Raw genomic sequence first — 17,042 nt, 5'->3', positions numbered from 1 at the left:
TTTGCAGGTGCTTTGAACTAACTTTGCAAGAGCATATTCAGGAGATGTTGCACAGCAAGGGGATGCTATAGTTGCTGCCCTGCTTCTCCTGCCCCAGCGTTAGCAACAATGACAGCCTCGGAAAAAAATCATCAGCCAAAGACAGAAGAAATGAGCAAAATGCAAAGATTTGAGTGTTTTAACCTACCTTTTGGGAGACGCAACACTGCAAACAGGAGGGGTGCAGTGGGGATGGAATTGACAGAAGGAGAACGTATGAGGAGAAAGACAAAAAAGATAGAAAAGATCAGTGATTTCCTACATCCGTGACAAAGTGAATGAAAGGAGCCTGGAGAGAAACAAAGCAAGGTTTGATTCAAATCATCAAGCACAAGAAAAACAAACAAACAGACAGGTTAAAATATTTCCTATTTCTATTTTTTCTTTTCCTTTTTTTTTTTGCTACCTGCTTGGAGCTATCTGATTGGAAAATCTGGACAAATTGGAAAAATATCTGGACAAGAGCCCTCACTCACATCCTATCGAGAACTGGAGAAAAGCTCATTTCTCCAGCCCCCACATCTGCCCACACCGGGATCCAAACTGAGCCAAGTGCCAGGGGACACAGAGAAGTTTCAGTGTGTTTACAAAAGTAGCCGAGAGAGGATAAAAGTTTTTCACTAGCAACTGTGCCTGGTAAGTACTGGCATTATTTCGGTACAAATTTACTGTATTTTGCTTTGAAGGCACCACTGTTGTTCTGAGCAAGAACACCTCTACAGCGTTTAACACAGCAGGAGCTTCTGGGGTTTTTGTGGTTGGTTGGTTTTTGGTTATTCCCTCCCCCCCAGTTATTTTTTTATTTAAAGCTCTCATGCCATTGCTGAAGAATATATTCCGAAAGGGTATTACAACTCTTCTAAACTCCAGTAGAAGAAGAAAAGCTATATGCCGGAAGAGTTAATACTTCTGGTTGTGAGTCCCAAACACAATGGTCTGAAGTCTGCCTGATGCAACATTCCAGCGGCTAAAGGCCTTGAAATATTTGAGACTGACAAAGCGGTCTCTTCCAAAATATGAGGAAGATAAAGCACAGGCTCATTGTAAACCAAACTATAAGTCTAAAAATAAACTGCTGGAAAAGACTGGAGGGAACTTTATGCGTATTTGGGCAGATGAAAGAGGTTCAACTAACATTTACGTCATTTTATGGGCTGAAATCCCATAAGCGTATTTTTCAATACTGTGGAATGATGTGTGTTTGCAACTACTGTGACTAACTTAGCAACACAATCGGCTGTAGGATCCTAATGCATCAGTGGCTGGTACCTTTTGATTTTTAAAGATTTAGAGAAAATGAAAGACTGTCCCTCTAGAATACCAAGTTCTAGATACCACACTTTCTGACCACTTCAAGAGGTCACAACAGCTGACAAAACCGTTCAATACTTAAACTTAGATTTCAAAACCAGTTGGGAGAAGTTTTCTGCAGCCACAGGGGGCCTTAGGAGAAACAGAATGTGTGCACAACACCAGTATTTACCTGCCCATACATTTACACACAGCAGGATACTAATTTTGTTCAGATATATTGCTGTCTTTTCTATATACACGGAGAAGTTTTTCAGTTTTTTTATTATTGTGGCTTTTGCTACCACATTGGGGCAAGATTTCACTTACTAGTTTCACAGCTGGCTTTCCCCCCCCTCCTTTCTGAAAAGAAATTGTGATTATGCAATCATCTTTTGGAGCAGCACTCTCGCTGTTCTCTTCCACAGTTCTTTCAGAATCATTATTTCTAACAGTGCATGGATCTGTCACTTAATAGGTCAACTCCTACCTATGATTACTATACTCTTGACTTTCAGGAGGCTTGCAGTCACACTAATTTTAAAAGTAATCTGTAGATAAGACTTACTTCTTCCTTGTTCTATTAAAATAACTCCCCAGTTAAGCAAAACGTTCCCAGCTGGGACAGTGTTTGCCTACTTACACTACAGAAAGTTTGAATTCACAGTACATGAAATTGGCATTATATACAAATAATCTCACATTCAAGAATTAATTTTCACATTTGTTTGGGTACTTTTCCTTCCACATACATAATTTATCAGTGTTTATTCCAGCTTTGCTAGAACAGCTTTTAATTTAAAGGCAACTTGTGAAAGACACTTTGAGATACAGTACTTGCAATGAGTATGTACCTGTAAAAAGTAATTGTAAATTTGTCACCGAGTAAACTATGAGAAACTGCTTTGTTTCTCTTGTATCATTAACACTTCAGTTACACTTCTCATTACAGTCCCAACAATGCTTAATTCTGGGGCTGTTGACTTTTTCTACAGAGGAAAAAAAAATAAAAAAAAATCAGCAGAGATACCACCATGTACCAGTAGAGCTCTTCTTCCCCAGCGGTCACCCCGCAGTGACTGACTGCTCATCACACTGGGGAAACTCAGATCACTCAGGCTACCTGGAGCGAGACCCCTACCTTTTCTGTTTGACCGTGATGCCCTTCTGCTGCAAAGCCTTCTCGTTGGCCATCTGCAGAAGCTGGATCTCCTTCCGTGAGAAGAGGCGGATCGCAAAAGCTTTTTCCAAAAGCCTCTCTGGAGACACTGACTTGGCAATGTCTCTCACAAAAGCCCGAATGTCCTGCTGTATGCTGTCAGACTCCATGGGCTGCCCAGCTCTGACTTTGTGAAAAAATTTCAGAAGAGCCAACGCAACACGATAGAGAACTTTGTAGCCCTCCACCAGAAACACATCAAAGACCCGAGCAATGTACACCATTGGCAGTTCTCCAAAGAGCCACCGCTGCCAGTCGGAATATACCTCCAACACATCCTCGGACACCGCCACCATCAGCTTATGTGCTGCCTGGCAGTACTTGTTAACCAGGTCACCAAAGGTCATGCAGGAGGACTCAAAAGCTAAGAACGTCTGGTCAATGAGCCGCTTAGATGGGTCATTGCAAGCAAGGATGCGACAAACCTGTTCAAAGCACTCTGCCTCATCTTTGCTGTAGTGGAGGAGCAAAGCTATCACAGAAGGCAGTGCTGGGCAAAATGATATGTCCGGGAACTGATTTGCAATGCACAGTATAATCTTCCTGACTGCCCCGATGCCTTCTGCATTCAAGCAGTACGTGGGGACCAGGCTGTTATCCACAAACTCTGGCAGTGGAAGGGAGCTACTGTTACGTTTTCCAACAATCTTCACAACAATGTCCCGGTACACGTTTGCATCTGGGGTCACTGTGCGGCATGGGATATTGCTAATTAGTTTGTGGTACACTTTGGCTCTCAGAGAGTGGTTCTTGGCCCAGTAGCCCTGCCGAGCCAGCTGCTTGAGCTCCTGGAACTCTGTGCAGGTTAGCTCCTTTGCATCCTGGCTCTGGACAGTAACATCCATTTTGTCCCAATCCACAAAGCGGTTGTATTCATCCATGGCTCCAGAAGAAGCATATCAGAGAAATCATGGGAATGGAGACCTTATTTGGTCATTAAATGACTCACAGCTTTTTCTGCAAAAGGAAAAGTAAAATAAGAGAGGTTTGAGTAACAGGTAATCTCCCATTTTCTTTAGGAACACATACATACATTCAACTTGTTCCTGCAATGCCAAAACTGTTTTCTAAGGTAAAGAGAGTTAAAGATACATGCCTTTTTATTTTTAAGCCAAACTTTACTTCCATTCTGTCAATAATTCACACTAAAGTAGTTTATCAATGGCCAGCCAAGAGGTGGACTCTGAGGACACCTCCACAGGCAATTAATTTCCCTAACTGAAGCTCCAAGCTGAGGCATGGACCTTCATGTTAACTTCTCACTTTGAGAACAGAAGCCTCCCACTTCAAAAATATCCACTGCAAAGTTTATTCAGTTTCCACCTCTCTTCCTAATTCTCTGGGGAACTACCTGCTATTTATACTACAAGGATGCTGTCTCATGAGCAGCTGATACTGTTCTGAGACTGCACAGCCAGTGGCAAGAGATGCTGACCTCTGCTAGCCACAGCCATATGTTCTTAGTCATTTCTTCGTCCTGGTAGTGGCACTTGTGTGGCCACACAGTCACTGAGGTTTGTTTGTTAATCTGGTACTTTTTTTCTTTTCCATTGGATAAGCGAGATGCGCAACTGTGTGGACAGCCAGATTAGCGCCAGAACAAAGATGAGTGCAGGACAGAACCATCCTTTCTGATTGCGCTACAGGCTCATGTCAGCTTAAGACAGCTTCATGGAACTGCTTCTTAGTTCTGTGGAGCACTGCCCTGGACTTCTGGTCCTGACCTCGCACACATTTCTATGATCAAATCACCCTCTAGAGGGCCTGCTATCACCAACTTTAGAAGATTTTAAAAATTCACACCACTGCAACAGTACCAGGAGCTGAAAGGCCAGGTTCTGGCCTCTAGTTCATCAAACTACATGTTTACGTGATCCACCAGTTGACTCCAGCTTTAAAATACACCTGTGTCCCAGCTAATGCCCACGCCTGAATGGGTAGATACAATAAAATGCATTAATAACAGCAGGCAACAAGTTTGCCCAGTGCTGGAACATCTCTGCTAACACATCTTCAGTGCCAGATTAAAGTTAGGAAGCACATGGCCATTGATGCTACACGCTCCACAAAGGCAGATAATCCTTATAAAATGCAACAGGCCTATAAAACTGTTTTGTACAATTAAGACATTATGTAGCAAGGTTAAATCAACAAAAACAGTTACTGAAATGCTTCCAAAGAGCCTTCTGTCATTCCTATGTCAACAGACTAAAGAACACACGGAACTTGACATTTATCAGCATGGTCTTTTGCACAACAGGTGCATTAAAATGATTTGAAACTTGTTAGGTAGACACACCATCAAGGCAGACAACTCTTCCTCCCTACTTCACTACAGGAAAGTAAACCTGACATTTTACCTCAAGTAGAGAGAAGTTTGTAAACATAAAATTAGCATTAGCTTGGACAGCCACACATTGAATTCAGAGAATTTTAGATTCTGACTAAATATTAATCTGGATATTTTGGAATAGCATGCTGAAACTCCAAAATCTAACTCCTCTTTTAAGAGGTTGGCAGCAACACACAGGAGCCTTTCAGAAAAGGCGTTTGGATGGTGCTTCTCTACCAAATCTTTACTTCAAGTTTTTTTTTTTTTAATAAAAAGAAGATTCTTTTTGAGTCATCTTTGTACAATGTAAGAGCAATAGAGAAACGCTCACCATTTCTTTTTGTTGTCTTCTTCCACATCTGAAATTCTTAGACCGTAATTAAAGGAGGCAACACATTGTCCCAACTTCATTTCTGAAAGGACGATACCTTACAATGTTCAGAAATGATGCCTTTCAGTGTGAGCCGAGAGTGTGTCTTCAGAATATGCAAAACCAGTAATGATAGGATACCAGTTCATCGCAGAATCAATGTCAGCTCTGTGGAAGTCAGCATTTTTCTGTCATTCTTCACCTGGGAATCATAGGGAAACTCGTTATCTTTAAGTCAAATCCTAGAATAAGATCCTTGTGGAGAAGAGAAATTTAATCCTATTTAGCAATGACCAAAGCACAGAGAAATGAACCATTCTGTTCGTGATCACTTCGGTATAGAAACTATTACTATCCTGCACTTGCTGGAGTCTCCACTATGCAACAGCTTCCCCCTTCTGCCATCATCCCTTGGGAGCCACTTATAGTCATATTAGGGAGGTTTAAGTAAAATCTCCATCATACACACAACTTCTAAGATACTCAGAGTTAAATCTCAGCTGTCCTTTTTCCTGTAAACTGTCTTCTCCCTCCTCCTTACTCTTCCCTGTCTTATTTTTTATCATTCAGAGACACAGAGGTTGCATCAAAAAGTCACTTTTCCCTCCTGAAGTTACTGCTCATTCCAGAAACTAATGAATTCAACGAGTGTGTGCTCCTCAGCAAGCTCACTGAAATGCATGCCTACAGGATGGAAGTCAGACTGCCAGAACTTTTGATTTGAGCTTACAGTCTTATACATACTTTGGCTGGGATAAATCTGCCGGGTCTGCTAGTAGGTCTGGCTGCTTACCCTTTTCAAAGCCCTAGATGCTGTGAGAAAAAAGTGACAGCAAAGCCAATAGGCATTGTCAAAGTTGCCAAGCATGACCAGCTCTTAACCGTGCTTGCAAAACGAGCAGAATTAGTGTGCTTCGGTGTAATGGTGCATATCTCCTGATGCTGTGCCAACAGCTACTGTAAGTCAGCAAGGCTTGAATGGGGAATATTTACTTGCCAAAGGAGAAGAGCCCAAAAAATCTCAGAAAATTCCAGCCAGCCTTCATCTCCTCCTCCCAGTCCTTCCGAAACTTCCTCCATCCCTCTGGGCGAGTTCTCTCCTTCCTGGCAACCATGTAAAGAGCAATGTTTAACTTGAGATGGTGGGAAGAGGAGCCAAAAGCTGTCAGCTGTCCAGTGGCAAAGGGCTAGCTAGTTGGGGCTGTCTCCTACCCATCTCTCCTACTGCAGGGGAGCAAACAGGCAGTACAGACTCTTCTATTCGGAGGGACTGAAGGCTGGACTGACAGTTAAGGAGTAGTGCACGTCTGTGTCAAAGCCCCATCTTCACCTAAACTACCTAGCTTTCATGTATAAAGAAGGGGTAAGATACAGGCAGAAGAGAAAAAAACCACATTTCAGAATGTAATGTTTGTATAAAAATATGGTTAAAGGCAGGTAGAGAGACCCACTTATATCTCCTTATGACAACAAACCTGTTTCCCTCTTGCTAAAATAACTTTAGAGAAGTTAGCATCATGTTGTGGTAAGTATTCCCTGACTGGACATGGGGACAACAGGATGGATCAGCACCTGCACTGCACAGAACTGAAATGCTTTCAAGCACCTGTTAGAACAAAACTACGAAGGGATTGTAAAAATTATCAAAAAAGTTACATTACAACGACACAGCTTGGAAGTTATGTATACCTTACTTAAGGGGAAGCAGCCATTTCCTTTCTAATCAGCCTGACTTTTACAAAACAGTAGGAATTAACACAGAAGAAAAGACCCAGGAGAAAGAGCTTTTTTCTCAGTAACTGCCACACAATTTTGAGATTGTTAGATCTATTAGTCTACAACAGAGATCTTCACTTAAGTGCAATATAAAAAAACCCAACAAACCCACACAAGTGAGAACTAGAAAAATACATATTGAAGATATGCCAAAAATGGCTGCAGAACAGGCAAAAGATTTTCCAAGGTTAAGTTTAAACTATGAAGCGAGCATGTAATCATTTACCATTCAAAACCGAGCGATGGCCATGGTAACTGGAACTGGCATGATTTCAAGTCAGTGACTAAAATTTAGGAAATATGTAGCTTGCTAGTCTAGCCACATTTTCCATTCCAGTCCCTGAGTTCTTCCCATTGTTATTTGGGTTACTTTCAGAAGAGAGCTGAAAACTGTACTGAATTTGTATAAACTATACAGCAGGGAAGCCAAGTGTGACAGTCAGAAGCCCGTCACTGTCTGTGAAGAAAAATTCTGTGAAAGTGTCTAAAAAAATACATCAGCAGGAAAAGATAAGACTTGAACGATGACTTACCTTCATTAAGGGTAATATAGGCTACAATTTTACTAAAGATAACATGTCTAGGGCCAACTTTTTTTTTTTCTTTCCAAAATGCAGGAATTAGCAAACTGAAATAGCTGAAGTACAACTAACCTAGAGGACAATTATCGCTTTCGAATCCAGAGTACACACCGTACTCCACAGCAGTGAATTATTTACATTCTAAACTTTTTAAAAATAAATTCCAACTTTGGTTAAAACCAATTACATGATTTGATATTGCTTTTAATAAACACAGGAAAGTTTCCTAAAAAACCTAAATTATAATTAGTCAGGAAAACCTTCTCCCCTATTCCATTTAGGTATTCTTGCAACTTTGTTCTGAAAGTTTAATAGCTTACTAAAACACTTCACTCAAATCTAGTGTAGCTGCTCTATAACAAGAAACCCAAACTTTGAAAACAGCATTTTTCAGCTTAACCATGGACAGTTATGACACCTTTGATTCTGCTATTTGCTATGTACTGTACCGATACAGCTAGATACTGACAACCAAAATTTCAGCATGCATTTTTATAATGTGCTAACAAGAAAGCAAATATTTTCTTTTGCTGCTCTACAAATCCAGACTGATGCTAGACTCCCAGACCTGCAGCATACCTTTTGCTGGTTATACTGTTGAGTAGTGATGTAGCCAGGGAAAAGACTCAAGTCTTCTCTCTTTCATAACCTCGTTAAACTAATCTGTGCAGACGGCACATGAACAGATAATGAGAACTCCGTCCTCAAGACTGCTAGCTATTAGTCCTCATCCCAGTAAGAGAAAATTAAACCCCGAACTCTGAGTAGATGATTTCCCATCCTTGAGGAATACTCAATCACATCTGAGATGTTTGCTACATACACCAAGGGATCTGATAGACCAAAACAACACAGCAAGACATTAATAACTGCAGAATAGAAGACAGTTACTCTCTCCTCCCCAAATAATTCAGTGCATCCTGCAGTTTTCCCCAAGCCCAGACTTCCAGCAGCATACCTTGACATCTCTGCTCCACGGATCTGGAAACAAGACTGGACACCACACTGCCGTCCCCCCTTGCCCCAAACACCTCCTGATCAGAAGTATGTTTTGTCACGTTTACAGCTTCTGTTACTCCCTATGCCACACATCAGCGAGAAGGATGTACACATCAGAGCCAGAATTAAGCACTCTGTTTAGCAGTAGAACAAGCCGAACACAACCAGTTCATCTTGTGTAGAAGAGCAATTTGGACCATGCTGATGCATTCTGGAGTGATGATCCTTTTCAGTAGAGTACAGAGTTCAATGGATTGCTTTAACGAGGTTAAATGCAGTTCGATCTCTTTATGATTTGCCTTGGGCAGTGTGTACAGCACAAGCTGGGCTCCAGGAATACAAGTGTGGATAATGTTCTAATACTTGTTTACCAATAACAATAGGGGATTAGTTAGCTGCTCCCCAGTGTTTTTTTTGATATTCTTTTGGGACAAAGTCTAGAAACCTCTCGCTTTCTTGAGTAACTGATAAAGACCTGATATAAGAGTACACTACAGGGCAAATCATTTTAGGCATCTAGATGATTTCTCTTGGGATGTCATCATTGCATATGAAGCAATCACAGAACGTTTGTCCCAGAATCACATGCTTTCATTCTTAGGAAAGTACTATTGCCTTCTTAAACAGGGTCTTCAAATTATCTGTGATAAATCTATCATGTATTTTATTACAGTCAGAAATTCTGAGCTTTTCACTGCTGGACAGATAAATGACAGTAGCTTATATTTAGGAGAATGCGTATGCCTTAGATCTTCAAGCACTTCAACAGAAACAGCACCTCTTCCTTCCCATCCCCTGCCCTGGATGACACAAGCACTTCTAATGCTCAACCACTGTTGATACTATGAACTGTGCTGATCATTAAGATACCATAAAGGTACAAAATAAACACACAAAACCCAAACCAGATAAAAGTCTGGAAAAAAACCCCAAAACACTCTTGTTGAAAAAAACAAAAGAGAAACGGAATGGTTAATGGTTCAACAAAGGGTGAAAAAGGCTAAAGAACTGAGCATTGTAAGAGGATACTGGATGGTAAATGTTATCAAAGACGTAAATCAGGAGCTTTCTGTCCTGCCTACTCATAAAAAAAAAAGGAACAACTAGCAAAATTAAAGATAGGAGAATTCCTATCCTTTTTTCCCCCTAAACTAAAAGAAAAATGCATTTAAGCAGCAAAACTATTTTACATGATGTATTACAGAATCACATAATTGTAGGAGTTGGAAGGGACCTTCGGAGATCATTTAAAATAATCCATTAAAAAAACAACTGTCAAAGTAGTGCAGAAAAATCAATACAATTTTCCTACTATATTGACTGTGTTTTCTTGTTTCTTCCACATTGTAAGAATGAAAAAATCCCTCACATTGCGCTAATTATTCCCCCTCCCTTTGTTTCAAGAACTGAAATAACTCAAAATAGGTCTCCCTTCAACAGCAAACTGTCTCTGATAAAACTTTTACACTGAACATGCAATCTTCAGTTGTCTTTTTTTTTTTTTCTTTCCCTAAACTCCTCAAGTGCCAGTGAAAAGCTCCGACACAGTAGCAAATCCATACGCAATAAACCAATCCTTTTTCCTGCTCTCTTCCCTTGAATGCTCTCTGCCAGTTTGACATCTATCACGTCTAGATCTCTTTCCACTACAAACATTTACTGGCAGAAAAATATCTTTAAACTTCTATGCTTTGAAATGTTCTCCTTTTAGACACAATGTCTGCATTTGTTTATGTTGAACACAGATTTATTTCTTTTCCTCCTATCTAAATCTTCTCTACAGGAGTGAATGTAACCATGTTTTATTTCTTATGTGTTTAGAGTTTCTTTAGGTCCAGAACAGCAGCTGCCAGCATGAATGGAAACACACGTAGATTTTTACAAGTAGAAGACACAATCTTAATGTGTGACCTTTTCTGGTATCTAAGAGAGATGTTTGCCAGGAATCATTTCACAGACAATGGCAACGTTTATGGGTTTATTATTATGAGAAAAACATTCAGAGGTTAAAGAGCACATACCTCCTAGATTTATTCCTCCCACTGTCTGACTATGTTCAACAGTACGTGATTTTACCTTTTCAACATCTTTTGTGACCAAGTATCACAACAGCAGGTCCCAGAGTTTTCTCTATGAAGCATTTGGTTTCTACTCTGGGCCAGTCTTTATGTGACAGTGCACCGGTGTAACCGCTAAGCTGCTTGAACACTTCGCATCCCAAACTGCAGTGGGTGCAGGTCCCAAAACTAACACAGCCAGACTACAACACAGCAAGCTTCCCAGCTACGAGGAATGCCCAGCCCTCAGACTGCCGCAGTTAGTATCGCACTGAGAAAGAGAATGCAAGCTGCTTTACGGAGCTGAACACACCTTTTTAAAAGTCCCATACACTACCCTAGAGACAACCTCAGCACTCTCCAAGTCATGATCTATACCATGCTGTAGCTGTTTTTTTTTCTTTTTATCCTTTTGTTGCATAAAACAGCGGCCTTTTTTTTCTGTAGGATTTAACAATACCTCTGCTAGGCTGGGCCAGGTAGAATCAAGAGCCTTGTCTGCAGGCCACTTTGTTGTTCAAGTGATGTACAAGGAGAACTAGCTCACCACGGTCTCAGCCTGTATCTTGTCAATACAAATATACTTTCCATTTATATATATATATGCACACACAAAACATCCATTGCACATATACTTGCACATACATACACATGCTGTATATATAGACAAATATACATCTCATTTTTAAAACTAGCGATCAAGTTCAGATTCTTCACAATATTCACATTTATCAAAAACATGTCCACATGGATGAACACTGTACATCCTCTCTTGCAAAAGGTCCGAAATACGAACCGTGCCATTTAAAGTCTGTTAAGGAAACAGGCCAATGCCCCCGGTTCCCCCCATTACCTTTAAAACCAAATAAAAAGACAATTTAATCAAAGCAGTACAAGCATCAGTATGGATACTTACGCCAATTTAATTCTTCTGTTAAATTAACTGATAAGACCTGTTTATATTGATTTAAGACCTCCCAGTGCAATTTATGAACATACAAAGCCTTAATCTGGCAGCACTGGAGAGTTTAAGGGATACCTAAATTAGACAATGGGCGGATGAACCAGTAACCCTGGGCTAATCAGGCACACCAGTCCTTACTCCCTCAGAGAGCCTATGGAAATTGCCGGCACTCCTTGCCTGGGTAGTGAGCAAATGGGGAGGGACACTCTATTCACACCAGCAGCGTGTGATCACTAGATCTTGCTTATTCCAGGGTAAATTTTGTGCTCCCATAACTTAATCCAGCAGCTAAAAACGGGGTAGGAAAATCTTATAATCTCAGACTATTTAATTATTCTCAGCACTAAGTGCTAAGGTTGTAGAAGTTTTCTCTAAGCTGATTTACAGTAAAATAAGCATATAAAAGCTACAAAGTTAAAGCTGTCGTTTTATACAGAATTTATTTTCTTCCAGCTCTGTAAAACCATACAGATTTTCTCCCTTTCCCCCAAGACTGCTCAGAAGAAAAGCTTCAGTAATCTGGTATCCCTGATAACGGATCACCCCTTTCCCAAAACAAAGGGTAGATTATCCTACACACCAGAGAGCGCTCAAACACCAACATCAAGCCAGTTCCAAATACACTGTACAATTAAAGGAGGACCTAATCTCAGGCAGAATGCCAACTATTGCATTTCAGGGAACTTGAACAATATATTGCTTCATTTTGATATTTATTTCTGTAGTCTTTCCAAAGTTACACTCTATTAAAAGTCAGAGTAGCAACAACACCTCCTCTGGAGAAGCAAAGGTACAGAAATAGCATTTCATAATTAAAAACTAATCAATGAAGAATCCCAAAGTAGTCCTGCATTATTTTTGTTATGATTTTAAAATCAAAGGGCATTTATAACAACAGATTGGCTGCCAAATTTATAATCTTACTTTTAGTGTATATTGCTAATCTCTATTCTTACTAGTGGGGAAAAACGTTGGGAAGACTTGCCCTGTTAGAAGGCCATTAAGATAGTTAAGGGGCAAGAGCACCGGATATATAAGAAGAGGCCTTGCTGGTTTTGGTATTCTTTAGCCACACGTTTGTTCTGAGGAAACCTAAAAGGACTTAACATACCCGACATGCCTACTCCTCTGTCAGTTGTCACTGGGCGATGGATTCAAAGTCTCTGAACTGGAGGAGACGGCTTACAGGCATACTGAAAGGTAAAGCAGGAGCAGGAATCTTGTCTCCACATGGAACCAGATTATAGGGCAAACATTTTCTGTGTACAATGAAGATATTAACAAAAAAACCACCCAAACAAAACAAAGAATTTCAACAATCCTCCACCCCCCAGACTGAAGTGCTTTCATTAATCCTTACCTTAGAACTTGCCCTTTTATAGATCTTCTTATGAATTACTCCCTTCTGCTGGGCCTGCTGGGGAAGGGGTGAGGAAATAAAAAAATTAGATTTTTTTTAAACAATGCATTGGGCAACATCCACGTGTGTCAGGTGCGCCATTGACCTCCATACCTTAAAATAAAAAAAAAATTAAAAAAAGGTATCTGCCTGCACTTCTGCATGACTTCCAACCTTCATACTTTCAATTGTGGTGTAGCTAACACGGAGACAAATATTCTCACAATAGAGAAGAGCAGCTTATTAACCCCATTATTCAAGTGCTTACAGCATAAACAACTCGTTTCAGTCACTAAAACCACAAGCAGGATTACTACTTCTAGCACCTTTGTCATAAACACTTTTAGCTAGTATTCCTATTGTAGGCAACAGCTGTGTTTCCCCCCCTTCCATAAAGGAAGTACAAAATTCTGCATTAAACAGGCAATATCTGAAAAGCATCTCCCTTCCTAGGACTAGTAGAGGTATTTGCTGCACAGGTAGGGGATTTTAGAATACCAGCTCTGCAGCTCACAGTATTTAGATACCCAGTTCTGAAATAAAAATAATTGTATTCTGAAGATATGCAATGGAGTACAGGTTTAGATCAGCTGACCTGCTGAGGATTGATATACCAGGCCCCTGTCCTATTAGAAAAGTTTGAACTCATCTAATGAGCGTTATTTTTCTTTTCAAATGGATGAAATTCAGGCTAGCAGATTTTGAAACAAACCAGTTCTAGTTTCCTGCAAAACAGTCATTACAACAACTTTGTGTAAGAGTTATTTTGGTCTGAAGTTGTTTACCCCTGAAAGACATAACAAAATAATCCATTGTTGGTGTAGCTACATCAAAGTTACACATATTTGCTAAAATAACGTAGCTGCATAAATTCCAAGCAAAATTAAGCATGCTCATTAATAGAGACATAGGTATCAATGCAGACACGAGTCTCTTTCCTGAGACAGTGGGAATCAACAAGACATGGTCTTTTGCAACATGTCTGAAAGCTCAGGTAATTGTCCTCTAACTTCAGAAGCTTAAGCAAGAAGAGAACAGGTGAGATATGGTAAAGCCTAAGAATGTGACCACCACAGATACAAGCACTTTCATATATTAATCTTAGAGAATTTAAACAGTTGATTCCACAGCTGGACATCTCCAGCATATCCTCCCACCAATACACTGGACTCCAAGCAAGTCAATCATTAATATAGTGCAATTAGCCCTGTCTATTTTTATATCAGAAAGGTCGCGTGACTGCCTGGTCAAGTACAAAAGGAGTAAATGGCTAAAGACTAGCATTACTTCGACAAACTCCATTGCATCACTCCACCCCCAAACACACCCCATGCAAACGTGTCAGAATATTGCAACTAAATCCCCCAATAAAGGCATCCCTCAATGAGCAGACATTTAAAAGAAATTTTGTTTCTCCAGTTCTCAGTCACAATTCAAGGCTATGTAGAGATGGAATATAAATAGCTATTTTTCTTTCAAGCCATTAACACAGTTTATCTATTTTGAGTGCTAACATACATCTCTCTGCTTCTCAGCATGCATCCATACAGCCTGACACAAGCAGGTTTAGTGGCCTCTCCAAGCTAACAGGCAGGGCAGGGAGTATTTTGAAGACTTGAAAGAATAGCAAGGACTAAATTCATGGTCTGTTGCCAATAATTTGCTTGTCACTAACTCTATCCAGCTTCGGCACTGAAGCAAAGGTACTTACAATTTAAACAAATGCCAGGGTAGTATTATCAGATGGCAATAACCTTGGTGTTGGAGACGGTGAGAGATATGTGCAGTGCGGACTGGTTTGCTTTGCTTGCCTGCCTTAAATTTACGGACAGGCTAATTTTAGTGCAGGAATAGCTTTTTTTTTTTCCTTCAGTTTTCTTTACAGTCAAAATGACAAGGCTCATTCAAGACTTCAAATTAACAGAATGAAGAAGGAAAGACAATCAAGGTGAGAAAACAAAGGTTTCAACAAAAGGAGAGAGCCGGGAAGAGCAGAGGTGCTTAAGTATGTGACAGGTCCATAGATAGCCTCTTAGAAACATTTACTTGGCAGCATTTAATTATTAACAGAAAAAAAAAAAAAAAGAGAAGCAGAAAGTTGCTTTCCCTTGTGTTCAAATTCTATCTGCAGGAACACCTGCAAACTTTCAAATATTAATGACAGAAAAGACATTCAGTACAAAGATCCCCAATAGGTAATGATTGTGCAATACTATCCATTGCCATTTTGCAAATTACAAAGGACATAAGTATCATGTGTTGCTTGGAGGCAACAAAGAGCTAATATAAAATGTTGCTGGAGTCCTTGGATTCGAGTTATCATCACTGTTACTGCAAAGTAACTATCTTAGAGAGCAGCCTTTTGCAACACGGACTAGCTGCTAGCGATTGCACAAAGGAAATTCTAAAAACAAGGAATTCCCTTTTCTGGTAACAGAGAGCCCTAAATGTGAGCCATATAATTTCTGTGTTCTGGGTATTCCTGGATGCTTTGACAATCCTATTGGGGATTTCCTGCAAGCCAGAAAAGCTTCCAGCTGCTCCAGCTTCCTGTAGGAACTGGACATAAGATGCAAGGTTTTAAGATAATAACAGTCTGATACAGAACCACCCACTTCCCTCTCATCACAGCTACACAGCACCTGCAAGGTGTCATCCCTCCTGCTGCCCTCGCACACCACCTGGGGCTAGAGGCAACCAACTGCAGCCACTGGGTTATTTGCTCTCCTTGTCCATCGGCCCAGAAAGGCCCAGGAAGATTTTGGCAACTTCTAGCGGACACCCTAAATACAGTGTTCAGCTGGGTAACGTTCTGGCAGCCCCAATATCCCAACAGCAATCATCCGTTCAAGGAAGTGCTGTATAAACACATGCGTTTCAGAGAGCAGTTCCTAGATAAAGACCAAAATTTTAAAATTTACTTTTGTCATAGAAATTTTAAAATATTCAAGGAAGAAGCTGCAGAACACCAGCTCTGGGTTTAGAGAGCTCTTCACGTGAATATAAACTGCCCCTTTAACTGGGACCAGCCGGCAGAATAAGTGTAAACGGGGAGCACTGGGGTGACCAGCAGTCAGAGGGGCTGTCCTTGCCTCATCCCCAGGTCTCGACACACTTTGCAGACAAAGCAAGGGTAACGGCAGAGAGCACACGCTTTGCAGACAAGGCAAGGGTAACGGCAGAGAGCACCGACCCGCGCCTTCACGCCCAGAGGCACCAACAGGCCATTCCACTGCCCTCCAGAGTCCCCAGGCGCTGGCACAAGCCAAAAGGCTAAACCCAAGCCCTGCTGGGCCGGCTCACCGCAGAGAGGGGAGGGCTCGGCTCCTTCGGGCGCCCCACAGCTCCCGCCGGGGCCACCGGGGGCTCCGGAGCCCACAGAAACCGCTGCTCAGGGCCGCGTGAGCATCCTCCCCCCCAGCTCCTCCCGCCACGGACGGCGACCCGTGGCTGGTGCACCGGGGGCGAGTCCCAGCGCAGTGCCCGCGGAGGGGGCGCGGAGGGGGCCCGGCAAAGGCCGGGTTCGGGGCAGGCCCCCTCCCGGTCCCGCCCGGCCGCTCGCCGGGAAGGCGCCGCCGAGGTCCCGCCGCCCGGCACCGAGTCCCACACCCCCCTTCCTCCCCGGCCGGCTCCCGATGCCGGCGGAGGCGCGCCCGCCGCATCCTGGCCGCGCCAGGGCCGCCCTTACCGCCGCCGCGCCCGTCGGGCCGCCTCAGCGGGACCGGGCAGACAGCGCCCGCCGCGCGCATGTGCAGAGGGCGCGGCGGTGGCGGCGGGACGGGCGCGCGCATGCGCCGGGCCGGGCGGCGCGGGCACGTGCGCGGCGGCGCCGGTGTTGAGGGCGATCGTCGAGCGGGGACGGTTGAGGGGCGATGACGGGGCGGTGTGGGGTGGTGAGGGGTTGTGAGGGCTGACGGGGGGCGGTGAGGGGCGATGAGGGGGCGGTGAGGGTGACGGGGTGTGGTGAGGGATCAGGGGAGCGGTGAGGGGCTGTGAGGGTCGGCAGGGGGCTGTGA

At 42.4% G+C, this 17,042-nt stretch overlaps 1 protein-coding gene across 12 annotated transcripts in view; it reads right to left on the bottom strand.

Moving 5' to 3' along the window:
• TBC1D24 (TBC1 domain family member 24) overlaps positions 1-16,769 on the bottom strand; it is a 30,608-nt gene extending 13,839 nt beyond the window's left edge. Inside the window, exons 1-7 of one of the 12 annotated variants that reach the window (XM_063343826.1) lie at positions 16,715-16,763; positions 12,988-13,044; positions 12,739-12,886; positions 6,244-6,354; positions 5,212-5,452; positions 2,471-3,505; positions 188-205 (exon numbers count right to left, since the gene is read on the bottom strand). In XM_063343826.1, coding sequence (XP_063199896.1) covers positions 188-205; positions 2,471-3,429 — 977 coding nt within the window. In that variant the 5' untranslated portion in view covers positions 3,430-3,505; positions 5,212-5,452; positions 6,244-6,354; ... (1 more) ...; positions 12,988-13,044; positions 16,715-16,763. Of the gene's footprint in view, positions 1-187; positions 206-2,470; positions 3,506-5,211; positions 5,453-6,243; positions 6,355-8,565; positions 8,744-12,738; positions 12,887-12,987; positions 13,062-16,714 lie in introns of those variants that run through there. The other 11 variants (XM_063343828.1, XM_063343827.1, XM_063343830.1 and 8 more) reach the window with 11 other exon arrangements.
• Positions 16,770-17,042: the final 273 nt, after the last annotated feature.

Source organism: Chroicocephalus ridibundus, chromosome 8 (assembly GCF_963924245.1).
Source record: "Chroicocephalus ridibundus chromosome 8, bChrRid1.1, whole genome shotgun sequence".
NCBI classification, from domain to species: domain Eukaryota; kingdom Metazoa; phylum Chordata; class Aves; order Charadriiformes; family Laridae; genus Chroicocephalus; species Chroicocephalus ridibundus.
The sequence above is the reverse complement of the archived record's forward strand: the minus strand, read 5'-3'. Positions and strand labels throughout refer to the sequence as shown.